General features: G+C 37.2%; 1 protein-coding gene across 1 annotated transcript in view; it reads left to right on the forward strand.

Moving 5' to 3' along the window:
• RNF17 (ring finger protein 17) overlaps positions 1–21,809 on the forward strand; it is a 176,037-nt gene that overhangs the window by 89,816 nt on the left and 64,412 nt on the right. Inside the window, exons 18-20 of the mRNA XM_037037065.1 lie at positions 11,074–11,223; positions 16,555–16,670; positions 17,556–17,676. Of these exons, the coding sequence (XP_036892960.1) occupies positions 11,074–11,223; positions 16,555–16,670; positions 17,556–17,676 (387 nt within the window). The remainder of the gene's footprint in view (positions 1–11,073; positions 11,224–16,554; positions 16,671–17,555; positions 17,677–21,809) is intronic.

Below are 21,809 nucleotides of genomic sequence, written 5' to 3' on the forward strand. Positions count from 1 at the left end.
TTTGCTCAGAAAATTTGTTTCTAGCCCTTCAGTTTCAGTCTGTGTAGGTCTTTTGTCCTGAGGTGTGTGTCTTGTAGGGAGCATATGTGTGGGTCATGCTTTCTTATTCATTCAGCTATTCAGTATCTTTTGATTGGAACATTTAATCTATTTACATTTAAGGTTATTATTGATAGGTACTTATTCATTGCCATATTTGTGCCTTTGTTTCTTCTGTCTTCTTTCCTTAGAGCTGTCCCTGTAGTATCTCTTACAGAGCTGGTTTGGTGGAGGTGTATTCTTTTAGACTTCTTTTGTCTTGGAAGCTATTTGGCCTTCTATCTTGATTGAGAGCCTTGCTGGTAAAGTAGTCATGGTTGCAGGCCTATGGTTCTCATTAGTTGGAATATTTCTTGCCATTTTCTTCTTCCTTGGAGTGTTTCCATTGAGAAGTCAGCAGCTAACCTTATTGGGGCTCACTTGTATGTTATTTCCTGTTTCTTCCTTGAAGCTTTTGAGATTCTCTCTTTGTCTTGGAATGTTGCCATTTTAATGATGTCTATAATGTGTCTTGAAATGGGCTACTTTGGGTTCCTCTTGACTCAGTCAGACTCTGTGTTATTTGGATTTGTGTGACTTCTTCTCTCATCAAAGTAGAAAAGTTTTCCATCATTACTTTTTCAAATAGGCTTTCTATCCCTTGTTCTATTTCTTTTCTTTCTGGTATCCCTGTTGTATGAATATTATTATATTTCATATTGTCTTGCATTTCTCTTAATCCCTCTTCATTCTTTTTGAGCCCCTTTTCCTTTTCTTGCTCTTTCTGGGTGTTTTTTCTACTTTGTCCTCCAACTCAGTGATCCAATCTTCTGCTTCATCGATCCTGTGTTTGATTCCTTCCACTATGTTCTTCAGTTCAGAAATTGTATTCTTCATTTCCTCTTGGCCCTTGTTGATAGTTTATATTTGCATTTTCATGATGATATAGTTTTCAGTGAGTTCATTGTAGTTTCCCTGTAGTTTCTTGTAGCTCATTGTGAGTTCATTGAAATTCCTGATAATCAGTACTTTAAATTCACTATCTCATGGTTGACTTGCCTGTATTTCATTTAGCATTCTTTCTGAGGCTTCCTCCTTTTCTTTCATTTGGGGATTGTTTCTTTGTCTTCCCATTGTTTGTGAGACTCTTCTTGTTAACCTTAGCTTCTTAAATTGATCTGTTCTGACTCCCTGGGTTTATGATGTGAACTTTTGTTGTAGAATACTTATGAGATTCAGTGGTGTAGTTTCCTTTATCCCCTGGGCTCATTGGTCTTGGGCTGTTGTTTAAGCTGACTCTGTGTTTGTCTCTGGGTTTTGATTGTTTTGGGGTCTTTCTTTGGTAAGTCCTTCCCACCAGCTGGTTAACTGAGGGTCACTTTGTCCACCACCTGTAGTATTTTGTTGTACTGGTGAGGGCAGGTTGTGTTGAAGCTGATTCTTCCATGTGTACAAGGTTTTGAGGATTCTCCCTTGGTCTTGTTCAATGATTTGTCCTGGGTAGTTTCTCCACTATTTAGTTGTGTTTCCAGACAGGTCCTGGATTGAGGTTTGTGTGGTTTCCACTCCCTCCTTCACCTTCTTTTATTGTTATCTGTTGGTAGTTCCTTTGATGTTGGGTTTCCTCTTCCAGTGGGTATCCTGGTGTTCACCACTTCCACCTACTCTTTTTTTGTGATCAGTTGGAGGGAAGGCCAAAATGGTTTAAGACAACAAGAGAGTATTCTATATTTACAGTAGCAGTTGGTAGAGAAAAGATAGGAGATCCTTTGGCTATGTATAGTGATTAACCATCATCTTCCACCCAACTAGCCACTTTTAAGATAGGATGGAAAGAAGAAAAGACTCTTGTTGGGGAGGGAAGGATTGTGAGTTGGATCTAGAAAGCAGTGAGGTTGTGGGAGGTCAGATTCTGAGTTAAGGTGAGAGTAAAGGATAGTAAATAAGTGTAGAGTGAGAGAGAATAGAGTTAACCACTATAGTAATAGAGTTCAAGAAACTGTGAAGTGGGGTAAGATCTAGGAGGTGTGTTGTGAAGTATTTACATTTGTATGAAACAGCTATTATTTACAATAATAATAGAGCAACAATCATATGACAGAATCTATGTGATCTGAATAACAAGAATAGGGGGTATAGGACTTTGAGTTGTGTGCTAAAAGAATGGAAGTGATGTGAAGGACAGTAAATTAGCAATACACTATGAAATAGAGAACAGGGGAAGTCTGTCAAATGATACAATATATCCAACCAAGCAAAGAAGGCTATACAGAAAGAAGAGTACAAAAATACTATTAAAATAAAAGATGTAAGAATAATAAAAAAATATTACAAATATGCAGTAACTTGCAGTTTCTCTGCAATAGCAAAGTCAAATTTGTCTCACTGTCTCAACTGTTGGGATGCCTCCTCTTCGAGTCCAACTCTGGTCCTTCATAGTTCCAGATTTTTTTTTCTCACATGTGGGTATTAAAAAAAAAGGCAGGAGAAGGGAGGAAGAAGAGATAAAATTAGAAAGAAAGGAAGAAGGAATAAAACAAGGAAAGAGGATAATGGTATTGAAATATAAAAAATAATAAATTTTTTAAAATTAAAAATTACTAAAAAAAACCCCTCTTGTTGGTTTTAGGGTGGTCAAACTGGTTTTTTCTTTCTTTTTTTTTTTTTGGTGTTGCTGGTTGCAGCAGGCTGAGGGGCGATTGGTATGGCTTTTCTCCCTTCCAAATGTGTACTCAGTACTCTCTCTAGAGCTAGTCCGGCACCTCTCCCGTGCACCTTTGGTGTGGGATCCAGGTCTTCCTCAGAGGCTCTTTCCACGGGTTACCAGTANAATAAATTTTTTAAAATTAAAAATTACTAAAAAAAACCCCTCTTGTTGGTTTTAGGGTGGTCAAACTGGTTTTTTTTTTTTTTTTTTTTTGGTGTTGCTGGTTGCAGCAGGCTGAAGGGCGATTGGTATGGCTTTTCTCCCTTCCAAATGTGTACTCAGTACTCTCTCTAGAGCTAGTCCGGCACCTCTCCCGTGCACCTTTGGTGTGGGATCCAGGTCTTCCTCAGAGGCTCTTTCCACGGGTTACCAGTATGGGCTGGGATGCAGGCGCACATGCTCAACCAGGCTGCCTTGGTCCCTTCCCAGTGCTATGGGGGTACACACGGTCTACCCCCACATCCGTGAGCAGCCTTCCGAGCACAATTTTCCCCACCACCTCGAGATCGCTGCCTGTCTGGGAGGAGAGTAGGCCAAGCAGCTGTTGCAGAATTCCCCAGGTTTTCTTTTTGAGAAATTTTTCCTGATCAAGCCTGCTGTTCCATACAGCTCCATTCTCCAGCCAGAGTGGTGACTATTGGGGTCAGGGCCTGTCACTGCGTGACTCTCAACTCTCCCAAGCCGGCGACCACAGACTCCATGGGTGATCACAGCCCCTGTGTGTTGGCCTCTTAGTCCTTATTCCCCTCTCTCTGACTTCAAGCAACCAGGTCTCTCCTGGTGCTGCTTAAACCCTGCTTGGCTGGGAAGGGAGGGAGCAGTTGACCCAGCTCTTTCCCAAGGACTCTGAGGCAGGCCCACTGCTCCCAAGGAGTCTGTGTTAGACCCAGCGCCCCACTGGCACTGGGTGCCAGGCCTGGGGCTACAGCCGCCCTGGTCCCCACGCTGGTCCCTTGTTCTTACAAGGGTTTTTCAGTGTCTGCTACAATTTTTGGTTTCTTATTTTCATATATGCTGGGGTACTGCAGGTTGTTTGCTCTGTTCCTCCATAGATCGTCTAGTTTCTTCTCCCGTGTGTAGGATGAAGTGGAATCTGCACCCTCCTACTCTGTCGCCATCTTCCTTCTATGTTTTTATTTATTTGTGACTTCCTTAATTTCTTCATTCAGTGTTGTGTGGTTTTCTGAGTACAAGTCTCTCACCTCCTTCATTAGGTTTATTCCTAGGTACTTTATTTTTCTTGTTGCTCTTGCAAATGGAATTATTTTCCTGACTTCAATTTCTGATAGTTCATTGTTGGTGTACAAAAATGCCTTTGATTTCTGAATATTGACTTTGTGTCCTGCTGCTTTGCCAACTGCACTTACTAGGTCGAGTAGTTTTTTGGTGCAGTCTGTGGGGTTTTCAGTGTACACTATCATACCATCTGCAAACAATGACAGTTTTGCTTTTTCCTTTCCAATTTCTATGCCTTTTATTTCTTCTTCTTGTCTGATTGCTATGACTAAGACTTCCAATACCATGTTGAAGGAAGTAGTGAAAGTGGATGTCCTTGTCTTATTTCTGATCTTAGTAGGAAAGCTTTGTTTTTGCCCATTGAGTATGATATTGGCTATAGCTTTTACATATATGGCCTTTATTATGTTGAGGTATGCTCCCTCTACTCCCACTTTGACAAGCTTTTTATCATTAATGGGTGCTGTAACTTATCAGATGCTTTTTCCATATCTGTTGATGTGATTGTATGATTTTTGTCTTTCCTTTTGTTTATGGGTTGTACTATGTTTATTGATATGCAAATATTGTACCATCCTTGCGTCTCTGGGATGACTCCCACTTGATCATGGTGTAAGATTGTTTTCATTTATTGCTTGATGTGGTTTGCCAATATATTGTTAAGGTTTTTAGTGTCTATATTCATCAGTGATATTGGCATGTAGTTTCTTTCTTTGTTTTGTCTTTGGTTTTGGGATTGAGATGATGCTGTCTTCACAAAAAGCATTTGGTAATCTTTCCTCTTCTTGGAAGTTTCTTTTTTTTCTGTTTTATTAAAATATATTTTATTGATTATGCTATTACAGTTGTCCCATTTCCCCCCTTCATTCCCCTCCACGCTGTACACCTGCTCCCACCCACATCCCCACCTTTAATTTATGTCCATGTGTCTTAAGTTCTTTAGCTTTTACATTTCCCATACTATTCTTGCCCTCCCCATGTCTATTTTCTGCCTACCATCTATGCTACTTATTCTCTCTACCTTTTCCCCCTCTCTCCTCCTCCCACTCCCCTATTGCTAATCCTCCTTGTGATCTCCATTTCTGTGGTTCTGTTCCTGTTCTGGTTGTTTTCTTTTTTTAAATTTTTTTAAAGGATTTTTTAATTTAACTATTGTTCATGTACAGTTTTCTGTCTTTTACTCCCAGCCCAGCCCACCCCCCCTAGTTGATTTCTTTGTTTTTATTTTAGGTGTGGTTGTTAATAATTGTGAGTTTGCTATCATTTTACTATACATATTTTTTATCTTCTTTTTCTTATATAAGTCCCTTTAACATTTCCTATAATAAGGGCTTGGTGATGATGAACTCCTTCAACTTGACCTTATCTGGGAAGTACTTTATCTGCCCTTCCATTCTAAATTAAAGCTTTGCTGGATAGAGCAATCTTGGATGTAGGTCTTTGGATTTCATGACTTGGAATACTTCTTTCCAGCCCCTTCTTGCCTGTAAGGTCTCTTTTGAGAAATCAGCTGACAGTCTGATGGGAACTCCTTCGTAGGTGACTGTCTTCTTGTCTCTTGCTGCTTGTATGATTCTCTCCTTCATTTTAATGTTGGGTAATGTAATTATGATGTGCCTTGGTGTGTCTTTTCTTAGGTCCAACTTCTTTGGCACTCTCTGAGCTTTCTGGATTTCCTGGAAGTCTATTTCCTTTGCCAGACTGGGGAAGTTCTCCTTTATTATTTGTTCAGATAAGTTTTCCACTTGTTGCTCTTCCTCTTCCCCTTCTGGTACCCCTATAATTCGGATGTTGGAACATTTAAAGATGTCCTGGAGGTTCCTAAGCCTCTCCTCATAGTTTTGAATTCTTGTTTCTTCCTTCTTTTCTGTTTGGTTGTTTCTTTTTTCCTTCTGGTCCACTCCTTTGATTTGAGTCCCAGTTTCCTTACCATCCCTATTGTTTCCCTGTGCATTTTGCTTCATTTACCTTAGTGTAGCCTTCATTTGTTCCTCTAATTTGTGACTCAAATCAACCATTCTTTGAGCATCCTGATCACCAATATTTTGAACTGTGCATCCAATAGGTTGGCTATCTCTTGGTCTTTTAGAAGTATTGGCTCTGGGGCTTTGAGCTGTCTTCTTCTTGAGTCATAATGTTTTGGTCTGTTTGCACCTGTTATGTATAAGGGGCAGAGCCTTGGGTGTTCACCAGGGTGGGGCAACCCAGTTCTCTAGGTTGTGATGCTGTATGTAGGGACAGGCCCAGAGCAGGAGAAATGGCATTTGTTCAGCTCTCTGTTGCACCTCAGTCCCTTCTGCCTTCCACAAGCAAACTAGGCCTTTCTGGTGCTGATTCCCGTGTGCGTCGGTTTGTGTGCATTCTAGGGCTCTGTGTCTCTCCAAAGAAGTCTCCTGTGAGGCTGGGAATCTCTCCCTGTGCCTCAAACCTCACAGGTATTTTCAATCGGTGTTTTGAGGCTTTATTTCCTGGTGCTAGGACCCTAGGTTGTGCGGTCTATTTTGCTCCCCAGTGATCTGCACACAAATGTGGGACTGCTGCCTGGTCAGCCAGCCACCTTGTGCACAGTGCCCTGCTTCTCAATTTCCTCCTCACTGGGTCTGTCCGTTGCCACCCCATGTCTGGGGTCTGCCAGCCGCAACTTGGGCACTCAGAGTCTGCCCAGTGCCATCTTGCGTGCCCAGTGTCATTGCTTCCAGTGCCGTGACCCCTCTCCCCTCAGCCACCCAACTCCGCCCCACCTAGGGGTTGGATGAGTGTGTCTATTTTTAAAACTCCTTGGTTGTTGGACTTTCATACAGTTCAATTTTCTCTCAGTTTTGGTTGTTATTTTGTTTCTAAGTTGTTGTTGTCCTTATTTTGGTAATTCGAGGAGACACAGTGTGTCTACCTATGCCTCCATCTTGGCCAGAAGTTTGGAAGTTTGAAACAGTCTTTGAAGGATAGGGGTTAGCTCTTCTTTAAATGTTTTATATAATTCTCTTGTGAAACCATCTGGTCCAGGGCTTTTGTGTGATGGGTGTTTGTCATTACTGTCCAATTTCACCAGCTGTTATTGGTCTTTTTAGGCTCCCTGCTTTTTCTTCATTAAGTTTTCAAAGATTATGTTTTTCTAGAAATTTTTCCATTTCACCCAGGTTTTCAAATTTCTTGGCATATAGTTGTTCATAGTAGTTTCTTACAGTCCTTTGTATTTCTGTGGTATCAGTTGTCATTTCTCTTCTTTCATTTCTGATTTTATTTGTTTGGGTCCTCCCTTTTTTTATCTTGATGAGTCTGCTTAAAGGCTTGTGAATTTTGTTATCTTTGAGGGGAGGATATAATTCAACTAACAATAGTCCACCCTCAGGTGTATCAAAAATTAATTTCTTCCCCCATGCAAACTACATTCACCCCATTCTAGCATTCCAAAAAGTCTTAATCATTCCAGCATCGACTCAACTGAAAGTCCCAAATCTTCTCATCTAATTCAAGTAGATAAGAATGGGGTATCACTCAAACTAGGGCTAAATTTTCTTTCATGTCAATCTGTGAGACCAGACAAGTCTAAAACCTGGCAGGGCAAATTCTGATTCTTATGTCTTGGAAACAATTCTTTTTGGCTAGATGCTCTGTCCTTTAGTCCCACTGGGGTGGTGGCCCTATCATCTCAGCCTTGACAGCAGCCCTACCAGTTGGAATTGAGAGTTGTCCTCACCCTCTGGAACCCAGGAGGAGGCCCCACCTCTGGAACAGAGGGAGACACAGCCTCTCAATTCTATGCCCTCTGGGCTTGTGGTGGCATTGGCAGATACATCTGTCTCTGAATCGCTTTCAGGGTCATTCTTCTGTTTTTTGAAAGATAGCATATTTCATGGCCAATATCTCTGTCGGCTCACTTTCTGCCTATAAAATCCCACATGTCTAGCAACCCCGCCTCATTTACTCCATTCTCCGTCCACTGTAGTTCAAGCTGGCAGTGTTTCTGCCGAGACGGTTGATTGGGTCCACAACTCACAGACCTGTAATCCTAGGAAATAGTGTCCAGCCATGCCTTTGCTTTTTCTCCAGAGCACTCTTCCTCATATTTTGCATTATGAATAGTATGAGAATTTTCTAAATCTTCAAGTTCTGGTACCCTTATGTTTAACAATACTTCTTCAATTTATCTCTGTCATCTCACATTTTATTTGAAGCAGCAAGGAGAAAGCAGGCTGTGCTTTAACACTTTGCTTGGTGGTCTCCTCAATTAAATATCCAAGTTCTATGTTCCATACAACAGAACACAATTTAGCCTATTTCTCTACCACTGTATAACAAAAATTGCATTTCCTGCGATTTCCAATAACATGTACCTCACTTCTATCTGACATCTCACCAGAAGCACCTTTAATGTTCATATTTCTACTAGCAGTCTTTTCAAAGTAATCTCTATTTTTTCATTCAGTTACCTCACAACTCTTCTTTTTCTACTCATTACCCAATTCCAAAGCCACTCCCTTGTTTTAGGTATTTGTTACAGCAGGATCCTGCTTTCCAGAATGAATATCTGCATGCATTTCCTAGGACTATAACAGCAAAGTTCCATGAGTTGAGGGGCTTAAACAATATAAATTAATTGTCTCACAGTTATGGATCTAGAAATGCAAAATCAAATTATCAGTAGCATTGGTTCCTTCTGAGGGCTATGAGTAAGAATCTATTCCATGCTTTTCTACCAGCTTATGGTGTTTAGGTGGAAATTTTTGGTGCTCCATGGATTCCACTTCACCCTAGTCTTTGCCTTCATCTTCATATGCATTCTCCCAGGTGTTTGTCTCTTTGCCCAAATTTACTCCTTTTAATAAGGACACCAGTTGTATTTGATTAAAGCCTTCCATGTGACTTCCTTTTTAACTTGATCATCTCTGTAAAGACCCTCTCTTTATTTAAGGTCACATTCTGAGCTGCAGGGTTATGACATATATATGTATATCTATATCTATATTTTATTTTATTTTAGAAACACAATTCAGCCCATAAAATTGAGCATCTTGGATTTGTAGGTTCATGTCTTTTATCAAATTTGAGAAGTTTTGAGCATTATTTCTTCATATAATCTTTATGTTTCTCTCTCTCTTTCTGAAACTCCTATACTGAGTATATTGGTATGTTTAATAGTGTTACACAAGTCTCTTAGTCTCTTGTTCACTTCATTGAATTTTCTTTCTGCTCCTCCCTGAATGATTTCAATTTTTCTATCATATTCACTGATTCATTCTTATGCTTTCTCAAACCAGGCCTCGAACCTTCTAGTGTATTTTCAGCTGTTGTACTTTTTAGCTCCACACTTTCTGTTTGATACCTTTTTACAATTTCTAATTTTTGTTGATATTTTCACTTTGGTCCTTTATTGTTTTCCTGGTTTCTTCTGATTCTTTGTCAATGTTATGCTTTAGTTCTTTAAGTATATTTAAGAAATATGTTCTTCAGTCTTTGTTAGTAATTTCACTATCTGGGCTTCCTCAGGGGCAGTTTTTGTCTGTTTATTATGTGTGCCTTCTGAAAATAAGATTTCCCCAATCAGGTTTGCTAGATTTTTTTAATTGTTGAAGACTGAAATTGGTTTGTTCTGAGACTTCTCTAAACTATTTTTGGCAAAGACCTGTTCCTTCAGCTTGTATTCAGCAAATGTTTTACAGAGATATCCTTGAATGTCAAGAGCTTGATAGGGTGTTGCTTGGTTGTTGTAACACTTTGGCTCTTTTCCAGAGCTCTAACAAAGTTTATTCAGATGATTTCTAGATTTTTCAATATTTCTGTGGGAGAACAATAGCTTAGAGGTTCCTAGTCTTCAATTTTGCTATTGTCAGACCTGTTGAATTTTTCAGTGTTCACTTCATCTAACCTGTTAATGGAAAAATATAAATAATCAATACTTAGAAATAAAAGATCAGAATGTTTAAAGTAGTTTTTAAGTAACTTAATTAAGAAAAGAGAGATTCTGAAAATTTCTACGTGCATTATTATACTCACAAAAGAGAAAAACTTAATTTTTTGCTAGTTGAGATGGATTTTTTAACCTTAAGATTTGGTTTTTGGAGAAATAGTCAAATGTGGTTTTTTTTTTACTTTGTTTTAAAAACTGTTTTAGGTACTATAAGAACTTTAGGAACTATGATTTAAAGTAACCAGATGTTCCCATTTAATAATAGAAAGCTCCATTTTATTAAATAATGTGGTCATTTCACAAGCCCTGCTGAAATTATTGATTTAAATATTTTATCAATTCAGTGAAAAACCATTATATGGATGGTAGATGGCATGACGCCAGTGTAGCACTACATGAATTTCTTTCTGGCCACCTGGGGGAACATAACTGTACAATGGAGGGATCACAATCATCACCCCAATCCATAGGTGAATCTTAGTGCATTCATAGTGATTCAGTAACAATATGTATTTTGATATAGCAACAATTTTAGTTATCATATATACCATCTATTCTAGTTAAAAAGGATTGACTTTAATTCATCACACCTGTAGATAGAACTGTTCGGCTTTGTGAAAATTCAAGGGATAGACCTAACTTAGTGAAGGAACAAGTTAAATAATAGGATGAGGACATAACCACATAAATGCAAAAGGTGGAGCAGTCTGCAGAAAAATAACAGACTTTTTAATAATACGGGGTCATTTTTAAAAAGGAACAGTATCCTAGACTTACCAAGGCAACCAGATACAATGTGTAGTCTTGGATTGGATACTGATTATGGTCAGTTGGGGAAATCTAAATATGGTCTAGAAGTATACTAGTATGGTTCCTTACTGAAACAGAAAGGTGAGAATTGATTTAAAATACTGGTTATTAAATTGCACTTTATGGTATGGTTTCATTTTTTATAAAACAAAAGAATGGAAAGTTTAGAAAATATCTAGAAGGATATCTAGATATCCTAAAGATATCTGGAATAATGTAATTAAAATTTTTTATGTCTGCTAATTTTGTATGCTTCTTTTGAAATTATTTCAAATTTAAATTACATAATTTAATTCCAACATTTTATAATTTTATAAGTAGTGCCTATAATAACATGCAACATTAAAATCTTCAGTTTCTATGAAACTACAGTGTTTTAATTTTTTTTAGGTAGGGAGCTTGGATTTTTTATTTCTATTAAAAAGAATTGAAGATTTTTATAAAAGTGAAGATGGGGAAAATTTGGAAATCCTCTGTCCAGTTCAAGACCAAGCCTGTGTAGCCAAATTTGAAGATGGAGTTTGGTACCGAGCAAAAGTCATTGGTAGGCAGTTGCACACTATTTCTCCAGGGAAATGTTATGCTTAAGAACAGATACCATCTGAGTCAGTGCACATTGAATTTTGGGAATGATATTATTTGATCTTGCAATTTTTATCTGTCATCTATCCAGAAAACTAATTATAACAATGTTGGAAGATGAATTTCTGGCTCCTTAGATTTCATTTGACTTGACTGTTTTTTTGTTTTGATTTGTTTTATTTTCTTATGTCCACTATATTTATAAAATCGAATAATGCTAAATGATTTATACTTCAGTCTCTTCCAAGAAAGTAAATGTGTTTAATCCTTTCAACCATTTCTCTTTTCTTCCAGCCAGTTTTTGGTATTTACCTGGGTTGTTTCTTCTAAGTAATATGTAATACTTTGTTGGTACTTTAGTCTTAGTTGTTACCTGTTTTGTTAGATAAGTTTTTGATCTCTTATTGCTCTTTTGTCCCCACTTTAGCCCCCCATAGAAATCTGACATTTTTTAGTTATTTATTCTATGTAAATATTTTCTCTGGTAAGCCATAAAGTATCCTTTAATTCTGAGGTAATAATTGCATCAACTTTTCACTTTTTCTTTTAATTTATGGCTGCATTTTCCTGATAAACCAATTATCCATGTGATTAGACTTCCAGATAATATTACTATATTCTGCCATGTATAATGCACACCGTGTTTTTTGGCCCAAACTTTCAGGAAAAAGTTTTAATATTTTAATTCAATTTTTTATTCATTTGTATCATTTATATTTAGATACTTGGGTTTTTTGTATTGTAAAATAATTTAGCACTTTTTAAACATATTTTGGTACAAGAAATTTTATGTAACAAATAATTTCAAAACACAAGAACAGATATAAGGTATTTCAGGTACTATGCATGTATAATGTACATCCTTATTTTACCCTCAACAATTTGAGCAAAAAAGTATGCATTATACATGGCAAAGTACAGTAGTTTGATTTTTCTTTTAAACTGTGAACACATTCTTCTGGAAACCTTGGTCAAGATAGATGGAAGCATAGATAAACACAGCTTGCTTATTTGCACAACCACATCAAAATTGCAGCTAAACTACAGACCAAAGATAGAACAGTCAGAAATCGAGTTGAATGGAAATCTGACAACTACAAAACTAAAAAAACCACAATAGTCCAGAAGGGTTGGGAGTTACAGGACAGGCACATCCCACACCCATGTGGGGTTAATGAAAATATGACAAGGTTATCTCGGGAGTGAGTAGTCTTAGACCCACACCAGGCCCGACAACCCAGGGTACCAATGCCAGGAAGAGAAGCTCCAATAATTTCTGGCTGTGAAAACCAGTGGGATTGATTTGGTGAAAAATAAATACAGGATTCCCTGACAGTTCCTCTTAAAGGGCCCGTGCCAAACTTACTTAGAGGCACTCCATCTGAGCTTTGGCATCACCAGGGTAGCAGCTTGAAAGGCACTAATGGCATATTGAGCAGGAACTAAAGTGTGTGACACCAGGGCAAGAGCTGAGGGAGAGTTCTCTCCCGTAAAGAAATGTGGGTAGAGTAAATTGTGCCTTTTTTGAGCCCTCCCTCCACAGAGCCACAATTGGCAGGTTGTAGCCATCTGAGACTCCATCAACCTGGCTTAAATTGTTTCCCCTGCCCTGGCATTTAACTGATTTACCACCCTACCCAACTAATGGCCTGCCCCCAGCCCTGTACCTCTGGCTAAGTAAACCCAGGACCAGCACAAGTAGCAGCAACCCTTGGATCAGTTTGGCTCTGCCTTGGAACTTCCAAGCCCAGTATAAGTAGCAGTCATCTGCAGATAGCTTTGTAGCTCAAGCTAGGTGTCCCCAGGTAGAACACAGTTGGTGACTGATGCTTACCTGAACCACCCAGGAAATCCCAGAGTCTGAACACCCCATGGATAGCTACAAACCACATTGGAGCACCACCCCCCCACCCTGGTACAGCTGATCTTTTGTGGAAGGGGGAGGTTGGTAGTCAGTGGTCACAGCCAGTCCTTGCAACTGCCTGGCCTGAGTAAATTCCTGCCAGAGACTTGCCAACAGCAAACAAGGCTCAACTACAAGAGGAGGGTATACTCAGCCCACACAAAGGGCACACCTTGGGTACCCAGTTTGGGTGATAGGGAAGGCTGTGCTGCTGGAGCCTACAGGCCATGCTGCCAAGACAGGGAGTCATCACAGCTTTGCCTAATACACAGAAACAAACACAGGGAGGTTGCCAAAATGAGGAGACAAAGAAACATGGCCAAAATGAAAGAAAGATTAAAACTCAAGAAAAAGAACTAAACAAAATGGAGATGAGCAATCTGTCAGATAGAGCATGTAAAACAGTGGTTATAAGGATGCCTGAGGAATTCAGTGAGTATTTCAATGGCATAAGAAAGAGCCAGACAGAAATGAAGCATATTCTAATGGAAATAAACAATTTACAGGGAAACAACACTAACGTAGGTGCAGCTGAGAATCAAATCAATGATCTGGAACATAAGGAAACAAAAAATAACCATAAGAAGCCTCTGGGACAACTTCAAGCAAACATTCGTATCATAGGGGTGCCAGAAAGAGAAGAGAAAGAGCAAGAAATTGGAATGCTATTTGAAAAAATAATGAAAGAAAACTTCCCTGATTTGGTGAGGAACATAGACATGCAAGTCCAGGAATCATAGTGAGTCCAAAACAAGATGGACATAAACAGGTCCATAAGAAGACACATAATTAAAATGTAACCAAAGGTTACAGATGAAGAGAGAACCTTAAAAGCAGCAAGAGAACAGGGGAGTCCCCATAAGGCTGTCAGCTAATTTCTCCAAAGAAACTTTGCAGGGTAGAAGGGATTGGCAAGAAATATTCAAAGTCATGAAAAGCAGAGAGCTAGAGCCAAGATTGTTTCTACCCAACAAAGCTGTCTTTTAGAATCAAAGGCAGATAAAGAGCTTCTCAGACAAGAAAAACCTAAAGGAGTTCATCATCAAACCATATTATATGAAATGTTAAAGGAACTTATTTAAGAAAAAATATCAGAGCTATGAATAATAAAATGGCAATAAACACATACCTATCAGCAATTGAATTAAAAAAAAACTAAACAACAGAGACAGAAGGAAGGATACAGAGAGCATTTGATGATTACTACATGGGAGAAGGTTTGGAGGAATGGGTGAAGAGTTAAGGTGATTAAGAAGTATAAATTGGTAGTTGCAGAACAGACATGGGGATGTAAAGTACAACCTAGGAAGTGGAGTAGCCAAAGAACGTATACGTATGACCCATGGACATGAACAGTGGTTTGGGGATTGCCTGAGGGAACTAAAGCGTGCTGGGTGAGGGGCAAAAAGGGAAAAATTGGGACAACTGTAACAACACAGTAAAATACATGTTTTTAAAAATATTCTTCTGTTCCAGTTAGACTACTTGTCCTCCAGGCTTACTACACTTATGTTATTCTGAGAATTTATTTCACTTGGTTATTCACTTTATTTTTCTCTGTGTGGAATCCCTTGTTTTCTGGATCTCATGTTTGTCTCTTTGGTTTCCTCCCTTATTTTGGTGGGAGAATCTTCTGATTTTTTCCTCAGAAAGAGTAAATGGTAGGTAAATTTTGAGACCTCCCATGTGTCTTGACTCTCCTCTCAAACATGATTGATAATTTGTGTAAAAATTTCTCTTTAAATTTCATACCTTGTCTCTGTTTTTTTAATGGCATCTTCATTCAGAGACTTGAGGAAGGAACATATATGAAGGACCTATGAACAAAGACAGTGGGGGAGCAGGATTGAATGTGGGAGGTGGGGTGCATGGGGCAGGAGAGCGTATTGGGGGGAGGAAAGGGGACAAGTGTAATTGGACAGTAAACATTTTAAAAAATCAAAATGAATAAATATAACTTAGAGATCAGAATTAAAAAAAGAGAGTTGAGGAATGATAAGGCTTAATGGTATTGTTACAGTTGAGAATATCCTTCTAGATGTAGATTCCACTGGAAATAAAGAGAAGTTCCTTCACCTTCTTACTTTCTAGGGACAAGTGTCCTCTCAGTCACCTCAGTTACCTACTATAGGGTGACTGTCATCTTGAAGTGTCATCTTGAGTACCTGTGTTGTTCTACCTGCTTCCACTTCTATTAAGAAGCAAAGAATGCCTGTACTTTCCCAAACAAAATCCTTAAATTTGAAAATGATGGTTTACTAGCACTATATACATGTGGCGAGAGAAGCTAAAGTCAGTGGTATATTTTGAGTTTTTATTTTTAAAAAAGTTTTTGTTAAGACTTTATTCAAACTTCACTGTGTTTTTATCTTTCAGAGGTTTGTTTGGTATCCTTTAAAATACAGAACTAGCCCTGTCCAAGTGGCTGAGTTGGTTGTAACATTGTCCCATACACCAAAAGGTTGCAGGTTTGATTCTTTGTCAGGGCACATACCTAGATGGCTGGTTCAGTCCCCCTTCAGGGTGTGTATAGGGGGCAACCGATCAATGTTTCACTATGACATAATTGCTTCTTTCTCTCTTACTCTCTCTGCCTCCCTCTACTCCCCCTTCCTCTATCTAAAAATCAATGAAAACATATTTTCAGGTAAGGATTAAAAATATATATTTCTGTGTGTGTGTGTCAGAGAGAGAGAGAGGTTTATCTCTACTTGTCATTTTTATAATATCCCCCAAAATAATTTTTTTAATTTTATAGTTAGCTACCATTATATGAATAAATCTTTAGTTTGATTATTAAATATTTTGCCTTGTTTGATCCTATGTTGAAAATCAGTACTTATTAAGTGCTCGCTTTTTTTGCTTGGTGTTTTGCAAAATTTTTGAAATTGGTGAATCCTCAAAAAAAAAGAAGCTATGCAGGATTTGATTTTCTTTTTGGTGTATCCACTTTACAAATAAAATGATGAAGGTTGAAGGAAAAAATGAGCTTTCTCAGGGCAGTATCTTGGCAATGTTAATTAACTTGCTTAGAGTCATATGGCATTCAGTAACTAAGCTAGGTTTCTAATCCAGTCAGTTTAATTCAAAGGCTAATTCTTAACTCCTAGGCCTAACCCCATGCACTTGATAGTTATTATGTTATCCTGATTTTGGTTGTCCTTTCAATATCATGTTATTTTCTCATTCACCAATTCTGAAAAACTGTGCATTATGGTTGAATTTTTTGAAGTTCACATATTAGAAAAACTTTTTACATTTTAAAAAATACTAAGTTTGTATATTGAGCATAAAAGTATTCTAATCTAGTTCATTCTAAATCACTCTAAATTTTGCTAGTTCTCATTTTCCATAATTTAAAAAATTTTTCTAATTTTATAATTTTTGAAGGATTGCCGGGACATCGTGAAGTTGAAGTTAAATATGTGGACTTTGGCAATACTGCAAAAATAACACTTAAAGAAATGCGTAAAATAAAAGATGAGTTCCTGAATCCCCCAGAGAAGGTATTCTACTTACAGTGAATTATAGGGTTAGAATTTTAGCACATATATAAAAGCATTTTTAGAAGTCATCTTCACATGGAAATGTTCTGGTAACTGCTGTTTTTGTCTATAATTTGTTAAATGGACTATAAGAAAAAAGTTGCTGTAGTTATTTCAAAAATAAAATTGTGTATCAGTAAATAAGTACTTTATTCAAAAAACATATGTGTACATATGTATTTGTGTCTTTATGAGAATTCTGTTCTGCAGTTTTTAATGTTATTTTGAAATATCTATATAATGTGGTAAAAGTATGACAGATTATGTGAAAAAAGCTCATTGAAGAAGTACTTTTACTGTGATCCTATTGCAAGAGAAAAAGAGATGTGTAGAGAAAAACATTTGTCCTTCTTTGAGAATTCTCTGAGTTGCTTTTGAGCAATACTTTTCATTTGGTAAATGGATAGAAAGTTATAAGGAAAAAGCTTGAAAATACAGATAAGTAAATTGAGGGAAACCACTCAAAATTATTTAATCTTTTTTGAAATATGTACTTCTAAGATGCATTGTGTGTTTTTTTAAACAATTATGGGATTAAACTACAGTATAGTCCTATAACCTGTTTTTGCCATTTAACAATATAGCATAAGGATCTGGAATTCTTTTAGTGGATGCTTATTATTCCATAATCTAAGTGTCTAATAATTCATCTAACCAAATACCCTGTTGATTCCAGTTGTTTGCATTTATAAAGAAATGTTGTAGACATCTTGCATATTTATTTTCTGAATATGTTTTAAATTCAGACACAAAGTTTAGGTTGAACACAGCTAATGCAAAACTTAAATTCTAAAATAACTACAAATTAATTTCACTCTCTTAATGGTGTAATTTTCTTTGACACAGGCAATTAAATGTAAGCTGGCCTATATTGAACCATGTAAAGGGACACTGCAGTGGTCGAAAAAAGCTAAAGAAAAATTTGAAGAAAAAACTCAAGATAAATTTATGACGTGTTCAGTCATTAGTAAGCTATTTTCATTTTTATTTTTTGCTCTATGATCATACGAAATTTTAAATAAGAATAACATTCACCAGATCTTAAAATTAATTCAGTGTGTATCAATAAGAGTAGTGCAGATAAATTCTATTGAAATTAGGTAAAATGGGATAGTATCTTCTAGCAGGGGTGTCCAACCTGCAGGCTGCATGCAGCCCAACCCACCTAAAATCATAGGTTTACTTAAAACTTTGTTTGCTCATCAGTTTTCATTAGTGTTTGTGTATTTAACATGTGGCCCAAGACAACTCCTCTTTTTCCAGTATAGCTCACAGTCACCAAAAGGTTGGACATCCCTGTATCTTCAGGCTCTAGGGTCTTAAATCAGCACACAAGGCAAAAATTACTATTAAATATCAAGTCACCATTAACATAGCCTCATGAAATCCCTAAAGTTGGGAATTAGCTTTTCTTACTCTGTTTGCATTTTTGCTAGAACTCTGTCCCTGGTTTTGCAGTCACAGATATGAACATTTAATTTGCAGGAAAGTAAAGGGTGGTAGGACATAACTAGTAAATACTTTTTGTTTGTTTTTAATTTCCGTTGACTTAAGTGAATTAAACATTAGGCTCTCAGCATGTTTTGAAAAAAGTTACTTCTGTTTCAGAATACTTTGGGTCTCAGACATAGACTGACATTAGCCGATGATTTTATAACCCAACGAATTGTGAAAATCAACAGTTTAATGGCAAAACCTGATCTGAATTGACATGAAGATATATACAAGTATAGACACATCATCTCTGTCTCCTTTACAACGGATTGTCACAGTCAGTCCTCACTTAACATCATCGATAGGTTCTGAGACTTTAGACAAAACAATGTATAACGAAACCAATATTACTATAGGCTAGTTGATGTAAATGAGTTAAGTTCCTATGACATCTCATCAATACTATAATAAGACATTATTTGAGGGCCTGTGTAAATTCTACTTCACAATAATAATGCTCATTTGTGGGATTCTGCCTCAGAATCTGCTGGGATGTTATGAAATATGCTACTTTCCTCAATTTGTAGAATTTTGAAATATATCTGGGCCCAAGGGATTTGGATAGGGGGATTGGGAATCTGTCATTTATCTGAGGTTTCAATATGTTCCAAAGCTATGAATGACATTGACTGTGCCGGTTTTAATGAGTATTAATGCAGGATACATAAGACTATGTTTGCTTAGTCTTTATGGGATTTTAAAGGGTAATTTTTACTTCTGTCTTTTCACTTCTATTATATTGCTGTTAAGTGAACCCAACCATTGAAACAGATTATTTATTAGCCTGTTTTACAATAAGGAAACTGAAGCTTAGAGATCAAGTGCTCCAGGTAACATAATCTAGAAAGAATGATGTATGTGATCATTTATTCATTTTTTAATTTAATTAATTTATTCTTTATTGTATTTTCCCATGATCATTTATCCCCCTATATCCTCTTCCACCTCCACCCATTCCCCTTGCCCTGTAGTCACCACCCTCTTTTTTGTGTCTATGAGTTATTTTTCTTTCTGGCTCGATCCCTCCACCTCCCACCCCTGTCCCCAAATCTGTCAGTCTGCTCTCTTATGACTTTGTCTCTGTTTTGCTTGTTAATTCAGATTGTTCATAGATTACACATATGAGTGAAAATACATGGTAATTATCTTTCTCTTACTGTCTTGTAACATTTAACATAATGTCAGGCCCATCTATGCTGTCACAAAGGGTAAAGCTTTCTTATAGCCAAGTCATATTCCAAGGTGTAGATGTACCATAGTTGTTTTATCCACTCATCTACTTATGGACACTGGGCTGCTTCCATATCATGGCTATTGTGAATAATGCTGCAATGAATACAGAGGTGCATATACAAGGTCTGTCTAGAAAAAGTCCAGCTATGTTAACATAAGGAGAATAGTTTGTACAAAATTGATATAACCTGACAGCAACAGAGAGTGGACTGGAACACATGTGTGTGAACAATGACAACTTCACCGTATTAGTCAGGGGAGTCAGTAGACACCATTGAGTAAGTATGTGTACAGTGTGGCTATCACATTCAAAATGAGCAAGTAGAACAATGAATCTGCATCAAATTTTGCATTAAGCTTGAACATTCCTCCATGGAAACTCTTAAGATGATTCAGAAGATCACAATGGTGGAAAACTGATGAGTGGCAGCTTCATCACAACAACATTCCTGCTCATGGATCATGTCTTGAGCAGAGTTTTCTGGTGAAACATCAAATCAGCCAGGTGACTCAGCTCCCCTACAGCCCAGATTCGGTGCCCTGTGACTTCTGGCTTTTCCCCAAACTAAAATCACCTTGGAAGGGAGGAGATTTCAGATCTTTGATGAGATTCAGGATAATACAACAGGGCAGCTGACTGGGAGAACTGTGTGAGGAGCCAAGGTGCCAACTTTGAAGGGGACTGAGGCATGCATCATTGTCCCCTGTACAGTGTGTCCTGTACCTTCTTCAATCAATGTCTCTTATTCTTATTACATAGCTGGATACCTTCTGGATAGCCCTCATATTCTTTCGAGTTTTTGTATCAGATTTCTTCAGATAAATTCCCAGAAGTGAAATCACTGGGTCATCAGGCAGTTTCATTTTTAATTTTTTGAAGTAACCAAACACTGCTTTACAGAGTGACTAACCAATCTACATTCTGCCAGCAGTGTACAAGGGTTTCCCTTTCCCTACATGCTCACCAACACTTGCTTTTTATTGATTTATTGATGATAGCCAATACACACATCTGATAGCTGTGAAGTGATACCTTACTGTGGTATGAAATGAAGGATGAAAACCACATGATCATGTCAATTAATGCAGAAAAAGCATTTGATAAAATTCAACACCCAGTCCTGACAAAAATTCTCAGCAAAGTGGGAATAGAGGGAATATACCTCAACAAAATAAAGGCCATATGTTATACACCCACTACCAGCCTCATACTCAATGGGCAAAAACTGCAAGATTTCACTTTAAGATTTGGAACAAGACTAAGATGTTCATTTTTGCCACTGTTATTCAAAATATTACTAGAAGTCCTAGACTCAGCAACCAGACAAGAGGAAGAAATAAAAAGTATCCAGATAAGAAAGATGTAAAACTGTAACTATTTGCAGATGACATGACACTGTATGTAGAGGACCCTAAAGATTCCATCAAAAACCTATTATAATTTTAAATGAATTCAGTAAAATATCCTGATACAAAATTAATATCCAGAAATCAGCTTCATTTTATATGCCAATAATGAACTATCCGAAGGGGAAATTATTAAAACAATCCCATTCACAGTCACATCAAAAAAATCAAATGCTTGGGAATAAATTTAACCAAGAATGTAAAAGGCCTGTATTTGAAAAATTGTAAAACTCTGAAGAAAGAAACTGAAGAAGATACAAATAAGTGGAAACATATACCATGTTCATGGACAGGAAGAATTAACATCATTAAAGTATCCATACTATCCAAAGCAATCTACAGATCATAAAAGTCCCATCAAGATCATAAAAAATGTATTTCACAGAAGTACAACAAATACTCCAAAAATTTATGTGAAACCACAAAAGACCCCAAAGCAACAGCAATCTTCAGAAAGAATGTAGTTGGAGGAATCATACTATCTAATATCAAACTATAGGACAAGGCCATATAATTAAAATACCATAGTACTGGATAAAAAAGTGTAGATCAGTGGAACAAAATTAAGGGCCGATGAATAAAGCCATACTTTTATAGTGAATTAATATTTGACAAAGGGAGCAAAAATATACACGGGGCTAATTTTTTTAGCAAAAAAAAATAATTTTTCCAAGCAAAAAAATGGAACTAGATCACCATCTTACACCACACACAAGAATAAACTCAAAAGGATTAAAGACTTAAATTTTAGACTCAAAACCATAAAGATCCTAGAAGGAAATAGAGTAAAATCTCAGACATTTCTTATAGCAATATTTTTTTAATATATCTTCTCAGGCAAGGAAAACAAAAGAAATAAATAAATGAGACTACATCATACTAAAGTGTTTTTTTTTTTACAGCAAAGGAAATCATCCACAAAATTAAAAGGCACCCCACTGAATGGTAGAAAATTTGATGATACAT

The sequence above is a fragment of the Sturnira hondurensis genome, unplaced genomic scaffold (genome assembly GCF_014824575.4).
Source record: "Sturnira hondurensis isolate 20B ecotype Veracruz unplaced genomic scaffold, ASM1482457v3 Scaffold0022910, whole genome shotgun sequence".
NCBI lineage: Eukaryota > Metazoa > Chordata > Mammalia > Chiroptera > Phyllostomidae > Sturnira > Sturnira hondurensis.